The sequence below is a fragment of the Neoarius graeffei genome, chromosome 8 (assembly GCF_027579695.1).
Source record: "Neoarius graeffei isolate fNeoGra1 chromosome 8, fNeoGra1.pri, whole genome shotgun sequence".
Taxonomy (NCBI): Eukaryota; Metazoa; Chordata; class Actinopteri; order Siluriformes; family Ariidae; genus Neoarius; species Neoarius graeffei.
The window spans coordinates 44,705,450-44,727,782 of NC_083576.1; the positions used below are offsets into that span (position 1 = coordinate 44,705,450).

The window sequence follows — 22,333 nt, forward strand, 5'->3', positions numbered from 1 at the left end:
CAAGATGTGGTATACATGACATGGGAGGTAGTAAGAGGGTGGCCGTGAAGGTTGACCAAATTTGAGGAAAGATTGGATTTTTTGCCCAAAAATAGCGCCCCCAGTGGCGAAAGTGCACAAAATTTGGCGTAGATGTTAGGTGAGCTATGAAGAGTTTGCGTATGAAGTTTGATGACAATTGAGGAAATAGAAGATGAGATATAGATTTTTGAAGAAGAAATTTTTTGGTTTTTCCCATGTCAGTAGGTGGCGCTATGCTGTACATGAGCGATTATGAGTTGGAAAAATAAGTGTCTACAACAGCAACGTACTATCACAAGGTAGTGGTGTGAAGGAAAAGCATTATGGAATTATTAACCAAAAACCCGTTTTGGAGCAATTGCGTCGGCCAAAAACAGCGCCCCCCATGGACGAAAAGTTCCAAAACGTGGTATACATGACATGGGAGGTAGAAAGAGGGTGGCCGTGAAGTTTGACCAAATTTGAGGAAAGATTGGAATTTTTGCCCAAAAATAGCGCCCCCAGTGGCGAAATATCACAGAAATTGGGTAACATGTCAGAAGCCCAATGAGTGATTTGCGTGTGAAGGATGAGCAGTTTTGAGCAATCAGAAGATTTATGAATTTTTAAGCATGTAAAATTTTGCATCGAAAATTGATTGACGTATAACTTCTGAACGGTTTATCCTACGTGAAACGTATTTAGTAACTTTTGTCAGCCCTGTCTGTAGATGATGTGTATCAATTTTGGTGACATTCCTATGAACGGTCTAGGAGGAGTTGCGCCGACTTCGTGGCCATGCATTTCGCACAAAAGTGAAATTACCTCACTTCCTGTTGGGCGTGGCTAATGCATTGGCATTACATTTTTGTCCGGCTTAGTGAGATACATATGCGTACCAAATGGCATGCCACTACTACAAACTACATGGCACCCAAGCACCTTAATGCGGGAGGCCAAAATCACAACGACTTAGGGGGCGCTATAGAGGCCCTGAGCCCCGGCCAAGTTTGGGCTTCTGGTTCTGAGTAGCGGTGGCAATTCTCGGAACTGGTGCCAAATTTCGTGCGTTTTCGCCCATGGCAAGTGCCCCGAAAATGGCCCAACAGCGGAGAAAAATAAAGAAGAAGAAGAAGACGGAAGAAGAAGAAGAAGAAGACGGAAGAATAATAATAGTGAACTCTTACAAGAACAATAGGGCCTTCGCCCATAGGGCTCGGGCCCTAATAAAATAAATAAAAAGTGCACCTTTAAAGTGGTAGGTATGTTGTGTAAATCAAATGGTGCTAACCCCCAAAACTCCATTTTAATTCCAGCTTATAATGCACCAAACAGGACAAACACCAAGGGGGATGAATACTTTTGCAAGGCACTGTAATGGTGTATAATATCTTTTTATAATGTAGCATTACAATTTCCCTTCACCGGAACGAAGGGACCCAAATCTGTTCCAACATGACAATATCCCTGTGCACAAAGTAAGCTCCATGAAGACATGGTTTGCCAAGGATGGTATAGAACATCCTAAGTGGCTTACACAAAGCCCTCACCTTAAACCCACTGCATATCATTTGGATAAACTGGAACACTAACTGCACCTCAGGCGTCCTCACCTGACAGTATCTGAGCTCACTAATGCTTTTGTGGGTGAATCAATACAAATTCTCATTGCCATGCTCCAACATCTAGTGGAAAGTCTTCCTAGACGAGTGGAGGTAATTAGAACCGCAATCGGGGGTGTACACTAAATCTGGAATGAGATGTTCAAAAAGCACATACAGTACAGGTCTTATGGTCAGTTGTTGACCAACTTTCGGCCATGTAATGCATCTTAACACAGTCTCATAACCAGGGCCCGACCTTAACTTTTAAACCCACTTGCCCGGGGGGGGGGTTAATTTCCACTCCCCCAATATTATCACTTTCCCCCTATTTTGCAAGTACTACTTTTTTTTTTTTTAGGAAAACCATAGAATTAGTTGTGAATTGCAACACAAAATGAAGATCACACGTCGAGTTGAAGTTTGGTTACTGATTAAGTTTATTATTAAGTTTGGTTATTGGTTACTTTTTCCCTTGTAATGGACAATTTTGTCCAAAGTAGTTTTTCCTGCCTTAGTCAATTTATTTCTATTTCACATGCATGCAGCTGTTGTAAAGTTCAGTGTGTTTGTGTAGAACTCTCTCAGACATTCAGAGGTTCATTACTCGATAATGTAGAAATCATAAAATGGAAATCTATAATCAAGTTCGTATACATGTCTTCTGCTCCTCGGACCTGCCTGATCCATCCTGATGCCCAACATCTGGTCAGAGTCTCATCACATCACTCCTGTGGAGGACGGCCCCCTACGGACAGTCGAAAGTCACACTTGAAAGATGCTCTGGACACTGACAGTAACGCTCTTGTGGCTGAGGACTACAGCTGACTTGCTAACTTTAGGACTGCAGTTGTCATGAACTGTTTTGCACTCAGGTTTCCATCAATTGAAGAGTTATAACATCAACGAAACTGACTTCATGTTAAAACTGTTGATGTTATAATCATCAGGGTTTTTTCTAGAAAAATTTAGTATGAGGGCGCTCACCATGGCGAGGGAGCGAAGCGGGGGGGGGGGGGGGGGGGGGGTGTTTGCCGGTTGTCCCCCCCGCCGTGCAAAGCCTTTGAAAAATGCTCCAACGGGACATTCTGAGGCTATCTGAGAGGGAAATTGTAACAAATTGTCTGTCAACATTGAAAAAGAAAGTAGTAATCTTCTTCTGCCCCGGACAGTCTTCGGCTTTCTTACGCTTCATGCCGCGGGATGACATCTTTAAATGCCCAAGTGTCAACAAAAACAACTCGCGAACTCCTTCTGTCAAAAACTCCTGCGCCGGTGGGTGAAAGGTCATTCAGGCTCGAGAAATCTCGCTCTACAAGTCAGCTGACCTTGTATGTCACCCATGTCAAATCTCGCGAGAGCAGCCGCGACAAGTAAACAACTAAACATGGCACCTCAGTCTGGAAAACGCCAATTCGGATTGTTTTTGCACCGTCTGGCGGTGTAGCTACTATGATTGGAATATTTTTGGAGCAATTATAACGTATTTGATGATCAGACACATTGTCACGTAGTGTTGCTGGGATGTTTTCACGGAGTTGGTAAGGGGGCGCACGCCGAGAGTAAGAGGGCGCAGCGCCCCTGTTCCCCCGTTTAGACGAAAGCCTGATCATGTTGTCTGTTGTCACCCAGGTGGGGATAGGTTCCCTTTTGAGTCTGGTTCCTCTCGAGGTTTGTTCCTCATGTCATCCGAGGGAGTTTTTCCCTTGCCACCGTCGCCATAGGATTGATCATTGGGAATAGACTGGCTTATGTTTGGGGTCATTCAAATTCTGTAAAGCTGTTTTATGACAATGTCTATTGTTAAAAGCGCTATAGAAATAAATAAACTTGACTTGTATGAAGAAAATAGGGTGCCAAAACTTTTGAACCGTACGGTTTGAGAATATTTATATATCCTCTTGTTAAATCATCCACCTCTAGGTTTTAACCCCCCCCCCCCCCCCCATGTTGCGTCATGACAGACAGGATGATGTTGGAGTTTAAAACTGTTTAAAGGTTATGGGTGTTTTATACAGACCTGGCAACCTGTAACTGAATCAGTGCAGCCAGTCTGTCAGGAGGCAGCTCGGTTTGTTTGTTTTTTTACCTTGAGGTGGATAACAGGACTGTGTTACTCTGATAACAGAAACAAAGCTCCAGCTCTCTCTGCTCTCTCAGGATTTATCACGCATGTCACTCCTTGTCAAGTTTTTTGCGCCCGAGTTGTTTGAAACCAATCTGGGTTTTCTGTGTCAAATAAGGAAGCGGCTTCACCTTTAAGAAAATCAAATACTTTCATGAAGGAGGTAACTCGAACGCAACCAGAAAAAAAAACCAAAATGAGATTCTTAAGCAAACTCTTCCATCCTCACTTCCAACTTTGTATTTTACAAAAACATTTTCAATACAATCGTGAATTTCTCTGGAGTTTTCAGGCTCTTTGTATTCTTTAACCACTCATTTCCCCATTGTTCTTGAAGCACTTGCTTCTACTTGTTAACATTTTTCTTGATAGATAAAAGGCATTACCATCTCCCTGCTATTTCTCTGCTTGAACAAGCAAAAACAGCACAAAAATGAACCATATTGAAGACGGATTAAGCCTTGCTTGCATGAAAGGCAGTGTCTGTCTGACCCCAGCTGAAATCACCACGTTATGCGTGACGTCATGCACAAGGGGTCTATAAACAGTACGTGTATCACTACAACAGCGGTGGTATATAAAATAACTTGCAAAGCAGTAAATGAGACCGAGACTAAGAAAACAGCCAAGACATAATGGCGGATATGTAGTGAGGGACGCTTTTAGGAACTGAAATAAAAGATAATCTAATTTTTGTGGTGCTAGTTCATAATATATGCTCATTCCAACTTGCCCAGTCAGGCATGTCGGGGACATATCCCACTTGCCCGAATGTGTGTTTCACTTGCCCTGGGCAATCCTTAAAGGGCATATTCTGGACCAATTTTTTTTTTAATATGAAAGTATGTCCCTTTACACACTCATCCAGAAGGATCATTTTGCACAAGGCCATCTGTCTACAGCAGAAAAAAATAAAAGAACAAAACGCGTCTGGAAAAATCCCAAGGGAGTCTGGAGCCAGATTCGTGACGTTACCTGCGGAAGCGCCAGCAGGCTGCGCAAGCTTGGCACAGTTTCAGTGCACAGCCTGTGTAGACCAAGCGCTCCCATTTCTCCCTCATTGTCTGGTCTTTTGGAAAACGATGAGTACTAATCCCATCAAGATTGGTGTTGCTACACCCTCCTACGATACATCCGTTAACCATTTTAATAATTATGTGATAAACGAAGAAATCCACCAGGTTGTTTTCTCATAAACAAACCAGCGCTGACGTAGGATTCAGAGGGAGGCGTCCCGCAGATGACGTCATGAAAATCACTGTTTGCCGGGAAATCCAAATGCCAAGTTTTTTCAGAGGCGGACCAATTCGCCTCAAATGGCTTGATTTCAACTGAATTTTTCAGGTATTGCGCAAGGTAAAAAAAATTACAGAGAATGCAGAATGTTCCAGATTATTTGACCAAAGTTTAATATAAAATAGGAGAATTACATTGATCTTGCTCCTGAATTTACCCGTCATATGCACTTTAACGTCGAGCCCTGATAATGTGTTTTGAGCACACGTGACCTAAAATTCCTTCACAGGACAGCGAGAACTACAACAAAGCTCATCTGTACAGAGCTCCCTCAACACCAAAAGACTGACTCATCCACATGTAGGATGAGAGCCCAGTCTATAATGATGTTCTCCCCCTTCACTGCACACACCTCCTGGATCAAGCACAGCTCCTTCCCTCAGGCCAAAAGAATCCTTAACAGCATGCGCTAACTGAAGTTGGATTGCATTACCTCACTACACTGAATCACTCAATGGAACTGCAAAAACATAGTAATACATAGGTGATGTACAAAATCTTCATACTGCCATTTCACTCCTTGCACTACACTATACTCTAAAATCATACAACATACTGTGCACTGTTTGTACTATATGCGTTACCTTTTGGGGTACATACAGTGCTCAGCGTAAATGAGTACACCCCCTTTGAAAAGTAACATTTTAAACAATCTTTCAATGAACACAATTTCCAAAATGTTGATTAAACTGTGTGTCTTATAATAACATCTGTTTAACTTATAACAGGAAAAAGTAAGGTTAATAATATAAACTTAGATTACACATTTTTCAGTTTTACTCAAATTAGGGTGGTGCAAAAATGAGTACACCCCACGACAAAAACTACTACATCTAGTACTTTGTATGGCCTCCATGATTTTTAATGACAGCACCAAGTCTTCTAGGCATGGGATGAACAAGTTGGTGACATTTTGCAACATCAATCTTTTTCCATTCTTCAACAATGACCTCTTTTAGTGACTGGATGCTGGATGGAGAGTGATGCTCAACTTGTCTCTTCAGAATTCCCCAAGGAAAATAATTTCTTTCCACCACAAAGGTGAAGGCTACAAGATCATCAGCAAAGCTTTACTTATCAGTCAGAATACTGTAGCAAAAGTGGTACAAAAATTTAAGAAAGATGGAACTGCAACCATCTCGGAGATGTCCAGGTCGTCTACGGAAGTTAACACCTCGACAGGAGCGTCTTCTGATGAGAAGGGTTGAAGAAAATTGGCATGCAAGTTCACTGCAGTTATCTAAAGAAGTAGAAAGCCAAACTGGAGTGACTATTTCCTGTGACACAATACGGCGTACACTGCAGAGGAATGGCATGCATGGATGCCGTCCACAAAAGAAGCCTCTCCTAAAGCCCAGGCACAAAAAAAAAGCCCACCTAGAGTTTGCCAGGGCCCATGCTGACAAAGATGAAGACTACTGGGACGCTATACTCTGGAGTGATGAGACCAAGATAAATGTTTTTGGAACTGATGGCTTCAAAACTGTATGGCGTCGCAAAGGTGAGGAATACAAAGAAAAATGCATGGTGCCTACAGTGAAACATGGTGGTGGCAGTGTCCTTATGTGAGGCTGCATGAGTGCCGCTGGTGTCGGGGAGCTGCATTTCATTGATGGCATCATGAATTCACAGACGTATTGCTCTATACTGAAAGAGAAGATGCTACCATCACTCTGTGCCCTTGGTCTTTGTGCACTTTTCCAACATGACTAAAACACACATCTAAGGCCACTGTTGGATTTCTGAAGAAGAACAGGGTGAAAGTGATTCAGTGGCCGAGTATGTCTCCTGATCTGAACCCAATCGAACACCTATGGGGAATTCTGAAGAGACAAGTTGAGCATCACTCTCCATCCAGCATCCAGTCACTAAAAGAGGTCATTGTTGAAGAACGGAAAAAGATTGATGTTACAAAATGTCGCCAACTTGTTTATTCCATGCCTAGAAGACTTGGTGCTGTCATTCAAAATCATGGAGGCCATACAAAGTACTAGATGTAGTAGTTTTTGTTGTGGCATGTACTCATTTTTGCACCACCCTAATTTGAGTAAAACAATGTGTAATCTAAGTTATATTATTAACCTTACTTTCATGTTATAAGTTAAACAGATGTTATATTAAACTTTGTCTTGTCAACATTTTGGAAATTGTGTTCCTTGAGATTGTTTAAAATGTTACTTTTCAAAGGGGGTGTACTCATTTACGCTGAGCACTGTATGTGCAACACTCTGCTTCTGTTTTGTATTTTGTCTCAGTATACCATTATGTCAGTCATTCACTTTACACTACTACAGAATAAGAATTTCATTGGTTGTGCATACTCCATCCTGAAAACATATGACAAAGCTGACTTGATTTCACACTTACTGGTGATGTTAAGAACTACCATTTTATATAACGGTTAGACTGTTAATATCAAATGTACGAAAAGCCATCATTGAAACTTGACACGTTAAGTTTGTAAAACCAGCTTTAGACTAATTTCAGCTGACTTATGTTGTACTTTACAAGATGATCCAAATAAAATCTTGGATGAATTCTACACCAGACTGTGTGACGAATGTTCTGGACTTTCACTGACGTCACGGATTTTTGTTCTTCACACAGCATCCGCCATATTGCCAGGCAAACAACGAACTATAGCCATAACAGGTAATGAAGAAAATCGAGAGGATTGCAGTCAATACAATCTCTCTGAAACCATTAAAAAAAATTATATATATTTTATTCCAGCAGATTGCATTACATCAAAAAGCTGAAACATGCAGGCATCACAGATCCATATAATTTACTCACAAATGTATTTATTTATTCTGCCCACTGCATGCATGCATGCATGCTCGCGCACTCTGTGCGCACACGTGGGTTAAATGCAGAGGAGGAATGTGACAAAAATAAGGGCTGCTTCTTCTTACTCACAAATGTATTTATTCCAGTTGAAAAGTGCATGGCAAACCAGCTACCAGATTTGGGACACTGCAACATTCTGAACTATTTCGTATTTGGGACTTCTAAATACACCAGGGATGTATTGTATGTACAAAAGTACAGATGCCGGCCAGTATTTTGAGGCAGGTTTCATTCATGCTGGAATGTTATGGGAAATTCCTGATGAAAAAAAAAGCCTCAATGAGGCTGTAGCTCATATCGGCCACTGCTGTGTGTGATTTTGAAATCTGATCAATCCCATGTGAGGAGTAGCGATTTTTTGTGAAATTGCATGTGACCCCTGTGTAGCTGCATCCATGGCAGGTGGCACCACCTGGTGAACAATTCTTGTTGGAATATGTCTTTAGAGTCTTCTGGATGAGTTTCAGTGAAACCATCCTAGCAGTTTACGAAAAGTAGTGTTTGGTGTGACAAGTCATCCAAAATTTTCAAACGCCCATACAATGTTAAATATGACAAGTGTCGCCACAGTCTTGACAACTTTTATACATATTAACCTGGGGAACATTCCATACAAGTTTGATCAAAATCTGATCACTCCTGCAGGAAGAGTAGCGATTTTCACGAAATTGCACGTCACCTGTCTGTAGCCTCAGCCGTGGTAGGTGGCGCCACCTGGTGAACAACTCTTTATGGTATATGCCTTTAGAGTCTTCTGGGTGAGTTTCAGTGAAAACATCCCAGCAGTTTACAAAGAGTAGCGTTTAATGTGATGAGTCACTCAAAAATTTCAGATGCCCATAAAATCATAAATTGGACAGGTGGTGCCACCATCTTGACAACTTTTATGCACACCCACCTGTGGAACACTGTATGCGAGTTTGATCGAAATTCGAGGAGGAGTCACAATTTTTGTAAATTTTGGACAGAAAACGAACGGACGCGTGATCGCATAAGCTCATCTGGCCTGGCCTACAGCCAGATGAGCTAAATACCTTATTATGACAAAGGCAAGCTCAAACATGGACTTCTAATCGGATTAAACAACCTAAGGCCTAGATCTAGCATATTTTACGGTGTTTAGCCTCGTCTATATCATCAGTACATAAACATGCTGCTAGTCGAGCCAAACAGGTCTAATAAAATGTATCCAAAGCTGACATCCAGATATACATGTTAATGTTACACAGAGCTTTCACCCTAACCTGAGATAAAATGTTCTCCACACACAGGAATGTTTTTAATCATCCAGTTTTCCCGTTTAACTGCAGCTCGCCATTGTTCTCGTCTTTCTGGGTTCACCAGGAAGCAATGAAAAGTTAAATCAGACTTTTCTCCACGTCTGTTATTACATCCAAAAGCACTACAGGTCTGTGGCATTGTTCTTTTAAATGTAACTTCTATCAGTTTACCTGGAGATATTTACTGAATTGGGCTTACAAATCACTCGTGTACACCCGTGTCCGTTGTTGTCCAACACAAATCTTGCCAGGCAACATAGCTGCGTAAACAAATCTGCAGCTGCGATGATATTACGTAAAAGTCCTCCACAGAATGACCTTATAACAATTTTCTTTAATCAAAGTCTGTTACTGTAGCCTGCTTACATCAATGAGAGAGACCCAGGCTTGTGCAGATAATGCCTGTTCTGATAAGGCTGTGATGATATACCAGGCATTCTCTGTGCTGCCACATTTCAACAATCTGCTCTTCTTTAACGGGGAACTGAAGTCATTTTTAAACTTGCTTTACTTCTTAACGTGGAATTCAATTACGTTTTCGGTTTTAGTAACCTTATATCGTGACTCGTATTGGCAACTAATTGCAATTAAATACTATACTTATCAGCCTATTCGGTTTTTAGCCATGTTGAATTTAGTTTGTTTGGTCCACGTCAGGCATCACTTATCCGCGCTATCTTCACAAGACTTGTACGAGACTTCGAAACGTCAAGTGTCAGCCAGGTGTCAGTGCCGCCATTTTGAGAACTGTTTTCTAAACAAAATATTGCACAAAATGAAGTTTAAATGACAAATTACTGCCTACTTTTTTCAAACTTTCCTGATTGCTATCAAAACAAACAAAACTTCTTGCTTGATTACATCAGAACTCAAAAGAGTGCGCGCACGTCTTTTGACAATGTTGGCAGATGCTGGCCACTTTCCCTGTGTCCGAAATCGCTCCCTACTCACTATATAGTGGGAATGCCATTCTGTAGTGCTGTCCGAAACCGTAGTGAGGATTATTTACACCCTATATAGTGCACTTAAAGTATCCCACAACGCATCAAGAAAAGTAGTGTACAACGATAGTCACTAACCAAAGCAATATATCCCATCATGTGTCGCAGTCGCGCTGAAAGAAATCAAATTAAAAGTCTCAAATTTGATTTAATAAAAGGCAGCAGCAAAGAAGAAAGTATTGAGCCTTGATTTCAAAGAACTGAAAGATGCAGGTACTTTGCATTGATTAATGTGGGAAATACACAGTATAATAAGTAATTATAACAAAAATACATGCATTTATTTTTTTCACGGTCCGGTTTCCATCAAATCCTGCGCTCTGATTGGCTGGCAAGCGGGTCCGTATCCTACGACACAGACCCCAGTTACGGACCTCTGGCAACTCGCTCGTTCACAACAAACATAGTAGCAATTTTTTGTCAACATTTATCTTTGCATTTCTCAGGAGAATAGCATTAATTTTACAGCATGGATAGCGATAACGACAGTGTTCACAGCGAAAGCGAGTTTTACTACCCTGATGAAGACGAAATAAAACATTTCAGGAGAAAACTGAAAACCTGGTAACTGCTGCTAACGCCAAGCAAAAACGTGGGTGAATCCTGAATGACTCACTTTAGTGTAAATAGGGGACTACATAGGCGGCAAAATGTAGGGTTTTTTTCCCTGCCATGGAAGTGCACTTGTATACCGAGGAGGAAGCCATCTGCATTACAGCCGTGAACAAGGATTCAAAATGCCAGCTCGCCTTGGCTTCGTTTTCCCTTTCGGGTGCTCTCGTTTTCTGTTAGAATTTGGTAAATAAAATATATTATTTACCAGCTTAAGGCCGGTCCGTATGCTGAAATACCGTGAGCTCGGCCTTGAATACTGACCTCGTCCCAGAGGGCCTCGGTCAGTACTTTCAAGACCTCGGTCACGGTATTTCACAATACGGACCTCCCAGCTGGTAAATAACATGTGTATTTAATATTTTTGAAAACCCACCAGCTGACTGACCTGGCACGTTTTAATTGTGCGACAATAATAACGTAAATACCAGCACGACTGACTAGTGTCCGAAAGCAGGGGTTTTTTCCCCATTTTACCAATGAGCTCACTACATAGCCCTCTTTATAGCAATTCTCTATATAGGGAGTATTGAATGGGCGAGTGAGCGATTTCGAACACAGGGTTCGATTTCCGCTGTACGTTTTACTTCTGTCCTACGATGTCTCGCACAGGGCTCAACGTATCTCGTTGACATATGGACTGATATATTACGTAGCATATTTCAAGCACTCGTAACTTGCTATAGCAGTGACAAAACAGCTATCAAAAATGCATTCTTATATTGAATAAAATGAGATAAACAGAAGGGGTGGCATGGTGGTGTAGTGGTTAGCGCTGTCGCCTCACAGCAAGAAGGTCCGGGTTCGAGCCCCGTGGCCGGCGAAGGCCTTTCTGTGTGGAGTTTGCATGTTCTCCCCGTGTCCGCGTGGGTTTCCCCCACAGTCCAAAGACATGTAGGTTAGGTTAACTGGTGACTCTAAATTGACCGTAGGTGTGAATGGTTGTCTGTGTCTATGTTGCCCCTTTTCCACCAAAGCAGTTCCAGGGCTGGTTCGGGGCCAGTGCACACGTCAACCTTTGGTCAATCAAACCTGTATAACCAAACTCCAAAATCCGTATTTCCCTTATAAAATCCGTATAAGATGCAAATTAAAATAATTTGCCTAAAATTTGAATGATAATTAACAATGATATATCCCAGTTACTTTTTATTCAATATTAATAACAATAAACCTTCAGAATGAATACAAAGTATTTTTCCAGTCTCACCTGTGAAAGGTAATCCCATGTGATCTCGTTTGGACGGTAAACCTGTTGGTACAGTTAAACGCAGCACATGAATGAGGCATCTTTATTCTCGGCTACTGTCTAGACGCTATACCAGAGACAGTTGAAGAATCACCACTTTGCCCCATCCAATATGGCGGCGAGGATGACGAATGATCCTACGCAGAAGGCGGCGTCTATGTTTATATGTCTATGACTTCACGGTTGGCGGGATTCTCGCAATGCGGCGTGCGCATGATCAAAAGTGGAACGCAGTCTCGCTACCACAAGATAACGCGCGATTTCATAAGACTTTACTGGCTGTTTGTGGTGTACAATACGTTTATCATCGTGGGAATTAATTATAGCTCTAAATAAATATTGAAGGTTTTTTTAAAGAATCCGTATAACTTTATTTATACGCCCGTATACTACGTTTTCTGAATCAAATCCGTATAAAATACGGACATTCCGTATAGGTTGACATGTATGCCAGTGCTTAGTTTGGAACCGGGTTTTCTGTTTCCACTGACAAAGAATTGGCTCTGGGGCCAGAAAAAACGGTTCCAGGCTAGCACCAACTCTTTGCTGGGCCAGAGGAAAGAACCGCTTACATCAGCGGGGGGCGGAGTTGTTAAAACCAACAACAATAACAAGACCGCAAAAGGTCGCCATTTTTAAGCGATGAGAAGCAGCAGCTGTACAAATGCAAAGTCATCCATTATTATTGTTGTGGCTGCTGCTTCTTCCGTGTTGTTTTCGCTTCGATATTCGCGCCAAGGTTCATGCAAACGTAGCGACGTAACTGACGTATACAGCGATGTAATGACGTGGCTTCCCTTAGCACTGCGAGTTATGGAAAAGAGCAATTCCAGCGTTATGGACGTGACACTTGAACTCAAAATGGCAACAAATGACCCAGTGCATGTTTTATTGTCTCCCAGTATTTAAACAGGTGTTGCATATTTTAAGGCTGTACCATACTGGAGAAGTGATAGAACAAGAACAATTCCCATTATACATCTAGGGCATGCCAGAAAACGCCAATAAAAGATGCGTTATGGATGTGACAGAAAAAGTATCACTTTTCTTGGGTGACTGTACATTTTTATCAAACTCTGTGAAATTGTAAACCTAATGTCGAAATAGAGATATTCATTTGATAGAGGGGTCCAAGGTGAATATTAAAAAAAAAATTATTTAAAATATTTTGTATTTCATGCAGAGTTTCGGAAGGAAAAGTCAGCGTTATGGATGTGACGAAATTCCGTTATGGATGTGACGCGTCTGAAATAGACATGGCATATGTTTAGAAAATCAGCAATTTAACCACCATAACCCTTTGAAAAACTCTCTAAATATCAGCTAAAACTATCAAAGTTCTTAAATAATATTTAGGATGGCTATTGTTTTGCTGTTTTGTGGATTTTAGCATACATTTCTGTGGCTTGTGGCAATAATATAGAATTGTACATGATCAAAGTTGATTTTAGCTTGGGGTTTACATTATAAGAGAGAAAGACTGACAGTGACACATTAGGTTAGTTACAAATTGGTTCAACTTATTCACATCTGTAAAATACAGGCCTAAGTGATATCTCTGGGAGTGGTTTTGATGTATTACATGTTGCTTTATTTTTGCATGGTGAGGTTGACATTTACATGGAATTGCCCAAAAGCAAACTGGTTCTCAGCTGGCTCGCAAGTTGAACGAGTTGTGAACCAGCACCAGCACTGGCTCCGAACCAGCCCTGGAACTGATTTGGTGGAAAAGGGGTCTCTGTGATGACCTGGCGACTTGTCCAGGGTGTCCCCCGCCTTTCGCCCGTAGTCAGCTGGGATAGGCTCCAGCTTGCCTGCGACCCTGTAGAACAGGATAAAGCGGCTGGAGATAATGAGATGAGATGAATTTCGTGTATTGCTGGTGTCAGATTGGTGTTTTGATGCAACATTTCGGTCATATCGCCCACCCAATTTTTGACATCGTCAAAAGTCTGAGGAAGTAACTCATACTTCTCTGTAAATCGAGACAAAATTCTTCAGACAAGTTTATTTGTCCAGTGCTAATTGTTAGCCGAGAAACACTTGTCTCTGATAGTCAAGTACGCAGTCTGGCTTTCAGGAAGGATGCGAATCCTGCAGCATCAGCAGCGAAGAGAACTTACAGCATCATACCAGCTACTCGCTTCCAGTTCTCAGTCAGCTTGCTAATTCCAGGCAGTTTATATACTGCGAGTGTGTATAAATTAAAAAAAAAAAAAGTCGAAAAGGACAGCTAGCATGATACCCATTCTATGCTACTTTACAGATTTAGCTAGCAATAGTAGCTAAATTTAAAAAGTGAAATTCAGGAACCCTTATAAGACATAAATGACACTACGGTTTAAAAAAAAATCTTTAGAGGGTTCAAGTCCTGCCTTTTTTCAAACGGCTTTATACATACTTTAAAAAATAAAAATAGAACTTGCTGTGAGTGTGACTCTCCCATAATATCTGAATGTCAGTCACTGGAACGCAGCTGGGTTTTTTTTCCTGAAGCATTCAGCCGGAGTGTATATAGTATACACATATCTACTGCATTCAAGTCAGACACCATCTCGCCATTTTCCTTCAAAAATTGCAGTAAAGTTTGAAACACACCAAGTGGAGCGAGTAAAGATGCAACACGGGAGGCAGGATAGCTAGTTAGCTAGCGACTTTGCTACCTCTCTCTCTCTCTGCTAAGTAGCTAGCTAGCTAGCTAGCTAAGCTAAGCTAAGCTAGCATACACAATGCAGGATAAAACAGAGCCGTGCTTGTTTTTGATACATTCGTCGTAAATTAAGAGAACAATTAACATACCTCGCCGCTAAAGCTGTGCACCTCCATTTTGTGCCAGGAATGCAATGGCCGGGCAAAAGGCATCATAAGGTAGAACTAGAGCCGCGTTTGACGAGCCATGCTTTCGTTGCGGAAGCTCGACTAACCCCAGGTTCACAATAACACGCAACTCAGATATTATTATTAATTCAGATAATAATGTTAAGAAATCTGACTTTATGACGCAACTCAGCCAGACACTCGCTTTGGGAGGCTAGGCTCGAGTACCGGACGACAAGCGAACCCGGCCACCTCTTTCCTTTCCCATTGACGCGAACATGGCCAACATGGCCTCCGCCAGCGCGCGCCCCATAGCAACACAGCAGCGGATTGACGTCGAGTTTGACGCAACACAGTTTAAGGCTTCCCCTGTGGACTGAGGGAGAGATCTCATCTCATCTCCTCTCCTCTCCTCTCACTATCTCCAGCCGCTTTATCCTGTTCTACAGGGTCGCAGGCAAGCTGGAGCCTATCCCAGCTGACTACGGGCGAAAGGCGGGGTACACCCTGGACAAATCGCCAGGTCATCACAGGGCTGACACATAGACACAGACAACCATTCACACTCACATTCACACCTACGCTCAATTTAGAGTCACCAGTTAACCTAACCTGCATGTCTTTCGACTGTGGGGGAAACCGGACCACCCGGAGGAAACCCACGCGGACACGAGGAGAACATGCAAACTCCGCACAGAAAGGCCCTCGCCGGCCACGGGGCTCGAACCCGGACCTTCTTGCTGTGAGGCAACAGCGCTAACCACTACACCACCGTGCCGCCCATTTCTCATCTCATCTCATCTCATCTCATCTCATTATCTCTAGCCGCTTTATCCTGTTCTACAGGGTCGCAGGCAAGCTGGAGCCTATCCCAGCTGACTACGGGCGAAAGGCGGGGTACACCCTGGACAAGTCGCCAGGTCATCACAGGGCTGACACATAGACACAGACAACCATTCACACTCACATTCACACCTACGGTCAATTTAGAGTCATCAGTTAACCTAACCTGCATGTCTTTGGACTGTGGGGGAAACCGGAGCACCCGGAGGAAACCCACACAGACACGGGGAGAACATGCAAACTCCACACAGAAAGGCCCTCGCCGGCCACGGGGCTCGAACCCGAACCTTCTTGCTGTGAGGCAACAGCGCTAACCATTACACCACCGTGCCGCCCATTTCTCATCTCATCTCATCTCATCTCATCTCATCATCTCTAGCCGCTTTATCCTGTTCTACAGGGTCGCAGGCGAGCTGGAGCCTATCCCAGCTGACTACGGGCGAAAGGCGGGGTACACCCTGGACAAGTCGCCAGGTCATCACAGGGCTGACACAGAGACACAGACAACCATTCACACTCACATTCACACCTACGGTCAATTTAGAGTCATCAGTTAACCTAACCTGCATGTCTTTGGACTGTGGGGGAAACCGGAGCACCCGGAGGAAACCCACACAGACACGGGGAGAACATGCAAACTCCACACAGAAAGGCCCTCGCCGGCCACGGGGCTCGAACCCGAACCTTCTTGCTGTGAGGCAACAGCGCTAACCATTACACCACCGTGCCGCCCATTTCTCATCTCATCTCATCTCATCTCATCTCATCATCTCTAGCCGCTTTATCCTGTTCTACAGGGTCGCAGGCGAGCTGGAGCCTATCCCAGCTGACTACGGGCGAAAGGCGGGGTACACCCTGGACAAGTCGCCAGGTCATCACAGGGCTGACACAGAGACACAGACAACCATTCACACTCACATTCACACCTACGGTCAATTTAGAGTCACCAGTTAACCCAGGGGTGGGCAAACTTTTTGGCTCAGGGGCCACATTGACTTTTGAAATTTGCCAGGCGGGCCGGGCCAACACCAAATTCATACATATCGAACATAAACCGGAAAAGCTTTAGTGTTATTGTAAGGCCTTCACTGACAGAGACCCAAATGCAGATCAGATTGACATTTATTTTAGTTCTCAGTCAACAAAGGCAGAGCAGAAAAATGCTTGCAGTTCAATAGATTGGCACTGGATCCATCCAGAAAAGTAACACACACACACACACACACACACACACACACACACACACACACACACGTGACAGTAAGAAAAGTAGCACACTTAATTCTTAAATTACATCTTTGAGCTGCCAGGATGAGTAGGATGCCAGTGTATTTGTATCATTTTATACATACAACTAAATTGCATATCATTAAATTGAACTAAATTACATATCAGTACATATCATTTTTGTACATTTCACTGAACTCGTAGATTTATACCTGAGTGTTTTTTTTTTTTAACCATCCACTTCCAGCCTGCCAGTACAACCAACCACCATTAGTAGGAGAGGTACCACACCATGCCAACATGTTTGCAGTTCAACAGTTTGGGTACCATACCATGCCAACATATTTGCAGTTCAATGGTTTGGCACTGGATCCATCCAGCCCACAAAATCAAACAAAACGGCTCAAGAAAGCAAAAAAACTCCAAACTGGTTTTCAGGTTCAAAGTCACTCACTGAAATATTTCCAGTCCTCAAAAAATCAAAACACAGGTTCCAAACAGGTTTTCATATTCCAAAAGGCCACTCATAGATCAGAATAACCTCCACAGGCAAAGGTCCAGGAACAGATATAAGCAGAAGCAAGGTCAGCTGCTCATAATACACCTATAATAGCAGACAGGGACATAAATGAGGGGCGGAGCAGACACCCAAAAGCACACGGTACTTAAAAACAAACACCAGCACTACAGCAGCCACCCACGACAAGCAAAATTACTAAGAGTTATACTTTTTATATTACTATGTCTGTAAACATGTGACTACCATCTTATTACAGCTCCAACATAGTTTTAAAAAGAGAAAGTGTTAATACTCACATTCACTCAGCAACCGCTCAGCTGTATTCGTCCGTGCTTGCGCTGACTGGTTGTTAGCATAATTAGCATGCTTGGAGGAAAAGTGCCGTTTGATGTTATATTCCTTTAAAACTGCAACGGTTTCTTTGCAAATAAGGCATACAGCCTTTGATCAGACTTCAGCAAAAAAATATTTAGTTGTCCATTCTTTATTGAACACCCTGCACTCACTGTCCACTTTTCTTTTTTTAGGACCACTCATTGTAAAGTTTTGTCCTGTGTTCTCGAGATCATCAGTAGCACGGGCGCCAGAATGACTTCCATGGCACGTGCTGCACCACTCTGCAAATGTAATCTCGCGTGAATACGACTGACTGGAAAGACAGATCTCTAGAACACCTGTCTACGTGATAACACTGACGCTTATAGTTTATAGATCTGCTCAATCGTGTTTATATGATTGTCTTCCGCGGGCCGGATTAAAAACGCCAATGGGCCGGATGTGGCCCGCGGGCCGTAGTTTGCCCACCTCTGAGTTAACCTAACCTGCATGTCTTTGGACTGTCGGGGAAACCGGAGCACATGGAGGAAACAGGGACAACATACAAACTCCGCACAGAAAGGCCCTCGCCGGCCACGGGGCTCGAACCCGGACCTTCTTGTTGTGAGGCAACCGTGCTAACCACTACACCACCGTGCCACCCATTTCTCATCTCATCTCATTATCTCTAGCCGCTTTATCCTGTTCTACAGGGTTGCAGGCAAGCTGGAGCCTATCCCAGCTGACTATGGGCGAGAGGCGGGGTACACCCTGGACAAGTCGCCAGGTCATCACAGGGCTGACACATAGACACAGCCAACCATTCACACTCACATTCACACCTACAGTCAATTTAGATTAGATTAGATTCACTTTATTCATCCCACATCGGGGAAATTCACGTGTTACAGTAGCAAGAAAATGTCAAACAGATAACAAATAAAACTGAAATAAAAATTAGACAAACGAAGGATTAAATACAGAGGGCTATTTGCATTATCTACCGTGAAAAAGTATAGAAAAATTACCTTATTGAGAGGCTCGGAAAAATTGCACATTACAGGTAGACTCTGTATATATACACACACACATATATATATATATATATATATATATATATATATATATATATATATATATATATATATATATATATATATGCATAAAAATAGTTTAGGGCCTATATTATTGCACATAATAATTGCATCGATGAGAGATGGCAGAGGTAGTAGTGGTGAAGTAGTGCAAATTAAACGACAAACAGGTTATTGGAGCTACGTTACAAGTTGTGGGTGTTATACACAGTCTGACAGCAGTAGGTATGAATGACCTGCGGTACCTCTCCTTCTTACACCATGGGTGTAGCAGTCTACTACTAAAAGAGCTGCTTAAAGCCCCCACAGCCTCATGTAGGGGGTGAGAGGGGTTATCCATGATTGAGTTCAGCTTGGCTAACATCCTCCTGTCACCCACCTCCTCAATGGAGTCCAGAGGACAGTCCAAGACTGAGCCAGCCCTTCTGACCAGTTTATTAAGTTTCTTCCTGTCCCTCTCTGAACTTCCACAGCCCCAGCAGACCACAGCGTAGAAAATCGCTGATGCTACCACAGAGTCATAAAAAGTTCTAAGCAGTGTCCTGCACACACCAAAAGACCTCAGTCTTCTCAAGAGGTGGAGACGACTTTGGCCCTTCTTGTACAGGACATCTGTGTTGTTAGTCCAGTCCAGTTTGTTGTTGAGGTGAACACCTAGGTATTTGTATTCCTCCACGATCTCGATGTCCAAACCCTGGATGTCCACTGGTGCAATTTGGGAAACCGTCCTTCTGAAATCGATCACCACCTCCTTTGTCTTGCTGGCGTTGATGCGCAGGTGGTTCAGTTCGCACCAGGCAACAAAGTTCGTGATGACCTCTCTGTACTCCAGATTGTCCCCCTCTGACACACGTCCAACGATGACTGTATCATCAGAGAACTTCTGGAGGTGGCAGCTGTCCGTGTTGTAGCTGAAGTCAGATGTGTAAAGTGTAAAGAGGAAAGGAGAGAGCACTGTACCCTGTGGAGCCCCCGTGCTGCAGACTACCACATCAGACACACAGTCGCGGAGCCTCACATACTGCGGTCTGTTAATGAGGTAGTCAATGATCCATGCAACCAGGTGGCAGTCGACACCAGCTCCCTCCAGCTTCCCCCTAAGCAGTGATGGCTGGATTGTGTTGAACACACTGGAGAAGTCAAAGAACATGATTCTCACAGTGCTCCCAGTGCCCTCCAGGTGCAACAGTGACTGGTGTAGCAGGTAAATGACAGCGTCATCCACACCAATGCCCGGTCGATATGCGAACTGCAGGGGGTCCATCTCGCTGTTCACCAGGTGTCAGAGGTGGGAGAGAACAATCCTCTCCATGATCTTCATGAGGTGAGACGTTAAAGCTACTGGCCGAAAGTGGTTGGGCTCCCTGGGGTGCGCAGTCTTGGGAACTGGAACCACACATGATGTTTAGTAATTTAGAGTCACCAGTTAACCTAACTGCATGTCTTTGGACTGTGGGGGAAACCGGAGCACCCGGAGGAAACCCACGCGGACACGGGGAGAACATGCAAACTCCGCACAGAGAGGCCCTCACCGGCCACGGGGCTCGAACCCGGAACCTTCTTGCTGTGAGGCAACCGTGCTAACCACTACACCACCGTGCCACCCATTTATTAATACTTATTTATAAGTATTAATCCATCCATTATCATACGTCAACCTTTAGTTACCCATGCCCTTACATAATCTGTACTTTTCCCTTACATACACCCATGAGCCCTTATACACGAGTAAAAATTCCAATATATAATCCAAAGCACCGATTGTTTTATTCCACATTATACACTCCTATTGTAATAGGCATATTTATATATTTATCACACTGCATCAAGTTAAAGGGATCAAATAAGCATGTACTGAATAAAAAGAAATTTTAGATCCCAGAGAAAACAACTGAATTAAAAAGGATGATATGTACAGTCAAATAAACAATTATCTACTAAAGAGAATGACTAACTGAACTATAAACTTATTTAACATGCATTGTATCAGTAATACCAGAATTACTGATGTAAATTTTGCAAATAAAATGTATTAATATTAAATAGTTCATAAAAATGACACAAAGTTCTATTTGACAAGTGTTGACATCACCTACAATATTACATTCCACTAAAGAAAATTACATGAAATATAACAGCAGTACTAAGTAGGTATGTTAATTAAAATAGTAGGTTACGTGTAATAAATTATATATAATGATGTCAAACAGTAAATGAAGGTTAGTAAAAGTTCCATTTGAGGAAAAAAAAAGTGTTGATTCCACAAGCAGTGTTAGATCCAACTAAAGATGACTGAACCACATCAAGTATATTATGTAAACAAGGATAAATGAAAAGATTAATAAATTATAAAGTTAAATTGAAAATCTTCCCAGTAATTTATAACAAGAATTTAAATCTTATTCCTTTTTGGAGTGTTCTTTGTTGTACAAAGATGTTGCAGATTTGGTACTAGCTATAATATCACTGCTTGGGTAGCAGTTGTAGCTCCTCATCACAGTTCATTTTAATTTGCAGATTATGCAGTTAATGTGTCTGCAGCCATATTTTTTCTGTCCTCAGTACGAATTTTCCTAACCAATGAAAAAGCCCTCTCACTATCTGCATTGCTATGTGGGAGGCACAGCAAAGCAGTAAAAAGTTGTTTCAGCATTGGAAACCTGGCGACACCCAGAGCAGTTTTTACATCGAAGACCTTTCCCCAATATACATCTATTATTTTCCTGGTCAATAAAAGAAAATCAGAGCATGGCAAACATGTAGATGGTGTTAAATTGCTTCAATCCCCTACTACACATTTTAGAGACAGGTTACCAACGGTCGTTACCACCATTACTCTTCATTCAATACTTTTCCAGTTTACTGACGACTGATGGTAGTAACGAGTGTTGGTCATCTGTGTCTACATATAATGTCTATCAGCAATTAAAATGTTTAGGGAAGCGAAACCAGAAATTGCCGGGTAACTATAGTTGCCGTTGTATAAACGGCGACTCCCAGTATCGCCTCCCTAAATTATCATAATAATGGAGGAAGCTTTCCTACATGCAAACAGTAAAAACTTTTTAAAAAAAAACACACAAATGCTTACCTGTGCAGTCTTTGAATCGGGAAACATTTTTTTTCGCTAGTTGCGAAAAATGGTCTGCCACAGTTGGGAGGATGTTGTGTTCCACGAGAAATTGGCAGAAAATAACTTCTGCAGCCATCACAGAAGTCTGGGCAGTCCGAACCGATGTACTTAAATCTCATCTCATCTCATTATCTCTAGCCGCTTTATCCTTCTACAGGGTCGCAGGCAAGCTGGAGCCTATCCCAGCTGACTACGGGCGAAAGGCGGGGTACACCCTGGACAAGTCGCCAGGTCATCACAGGGCTGACACATAGACACAGACAACCATTCACACTCACATTCACACCTACGGTCAATTTAGAGTCACCAGTTAACCTAACCTGCATGTCTTTGGACTGTGGGGGAAACCGGAGCACCCGGAGGAAACCCA

At 42.7% G+C, this 22,333-nt stretch overlaps 1 protein-coding gene across 5 annotated transcripts in view; it reads right to left on the reverse strand.

Moving 5' to 3' along the window:
* rps6kal (ribosomal protein S6 kinase a, like) overlaps positions 1–15,151 on the reverse strand; it is a 165,685-nt gene extending 150,534 nt beyond the window's left edge. For 2 of the 5 annotated variants that reach the window (XM_060927657.1, XM_060927658.1), the window contains exon 1: positions 14,814–15,150. In XM_060927657.1, the coding sequence (XP_060783640.1) occupies positions 14,814–14,879 (66 nt within the window). In that variant the 5' untranslated portion in view covers positions 14,880–15,150. Of the gene's footprint in view, positions 1–11,975; positions 12,018–14,813 lie in introns of all 5 variants that reach the window. The other 3 variants (XM_060927660.1, XM_060927656.1, XM_060927659.1) reach the window with 3 other exon arrangements.
* Positions 15,152–22,333: the final 7,182 nt, after the last annotated feature.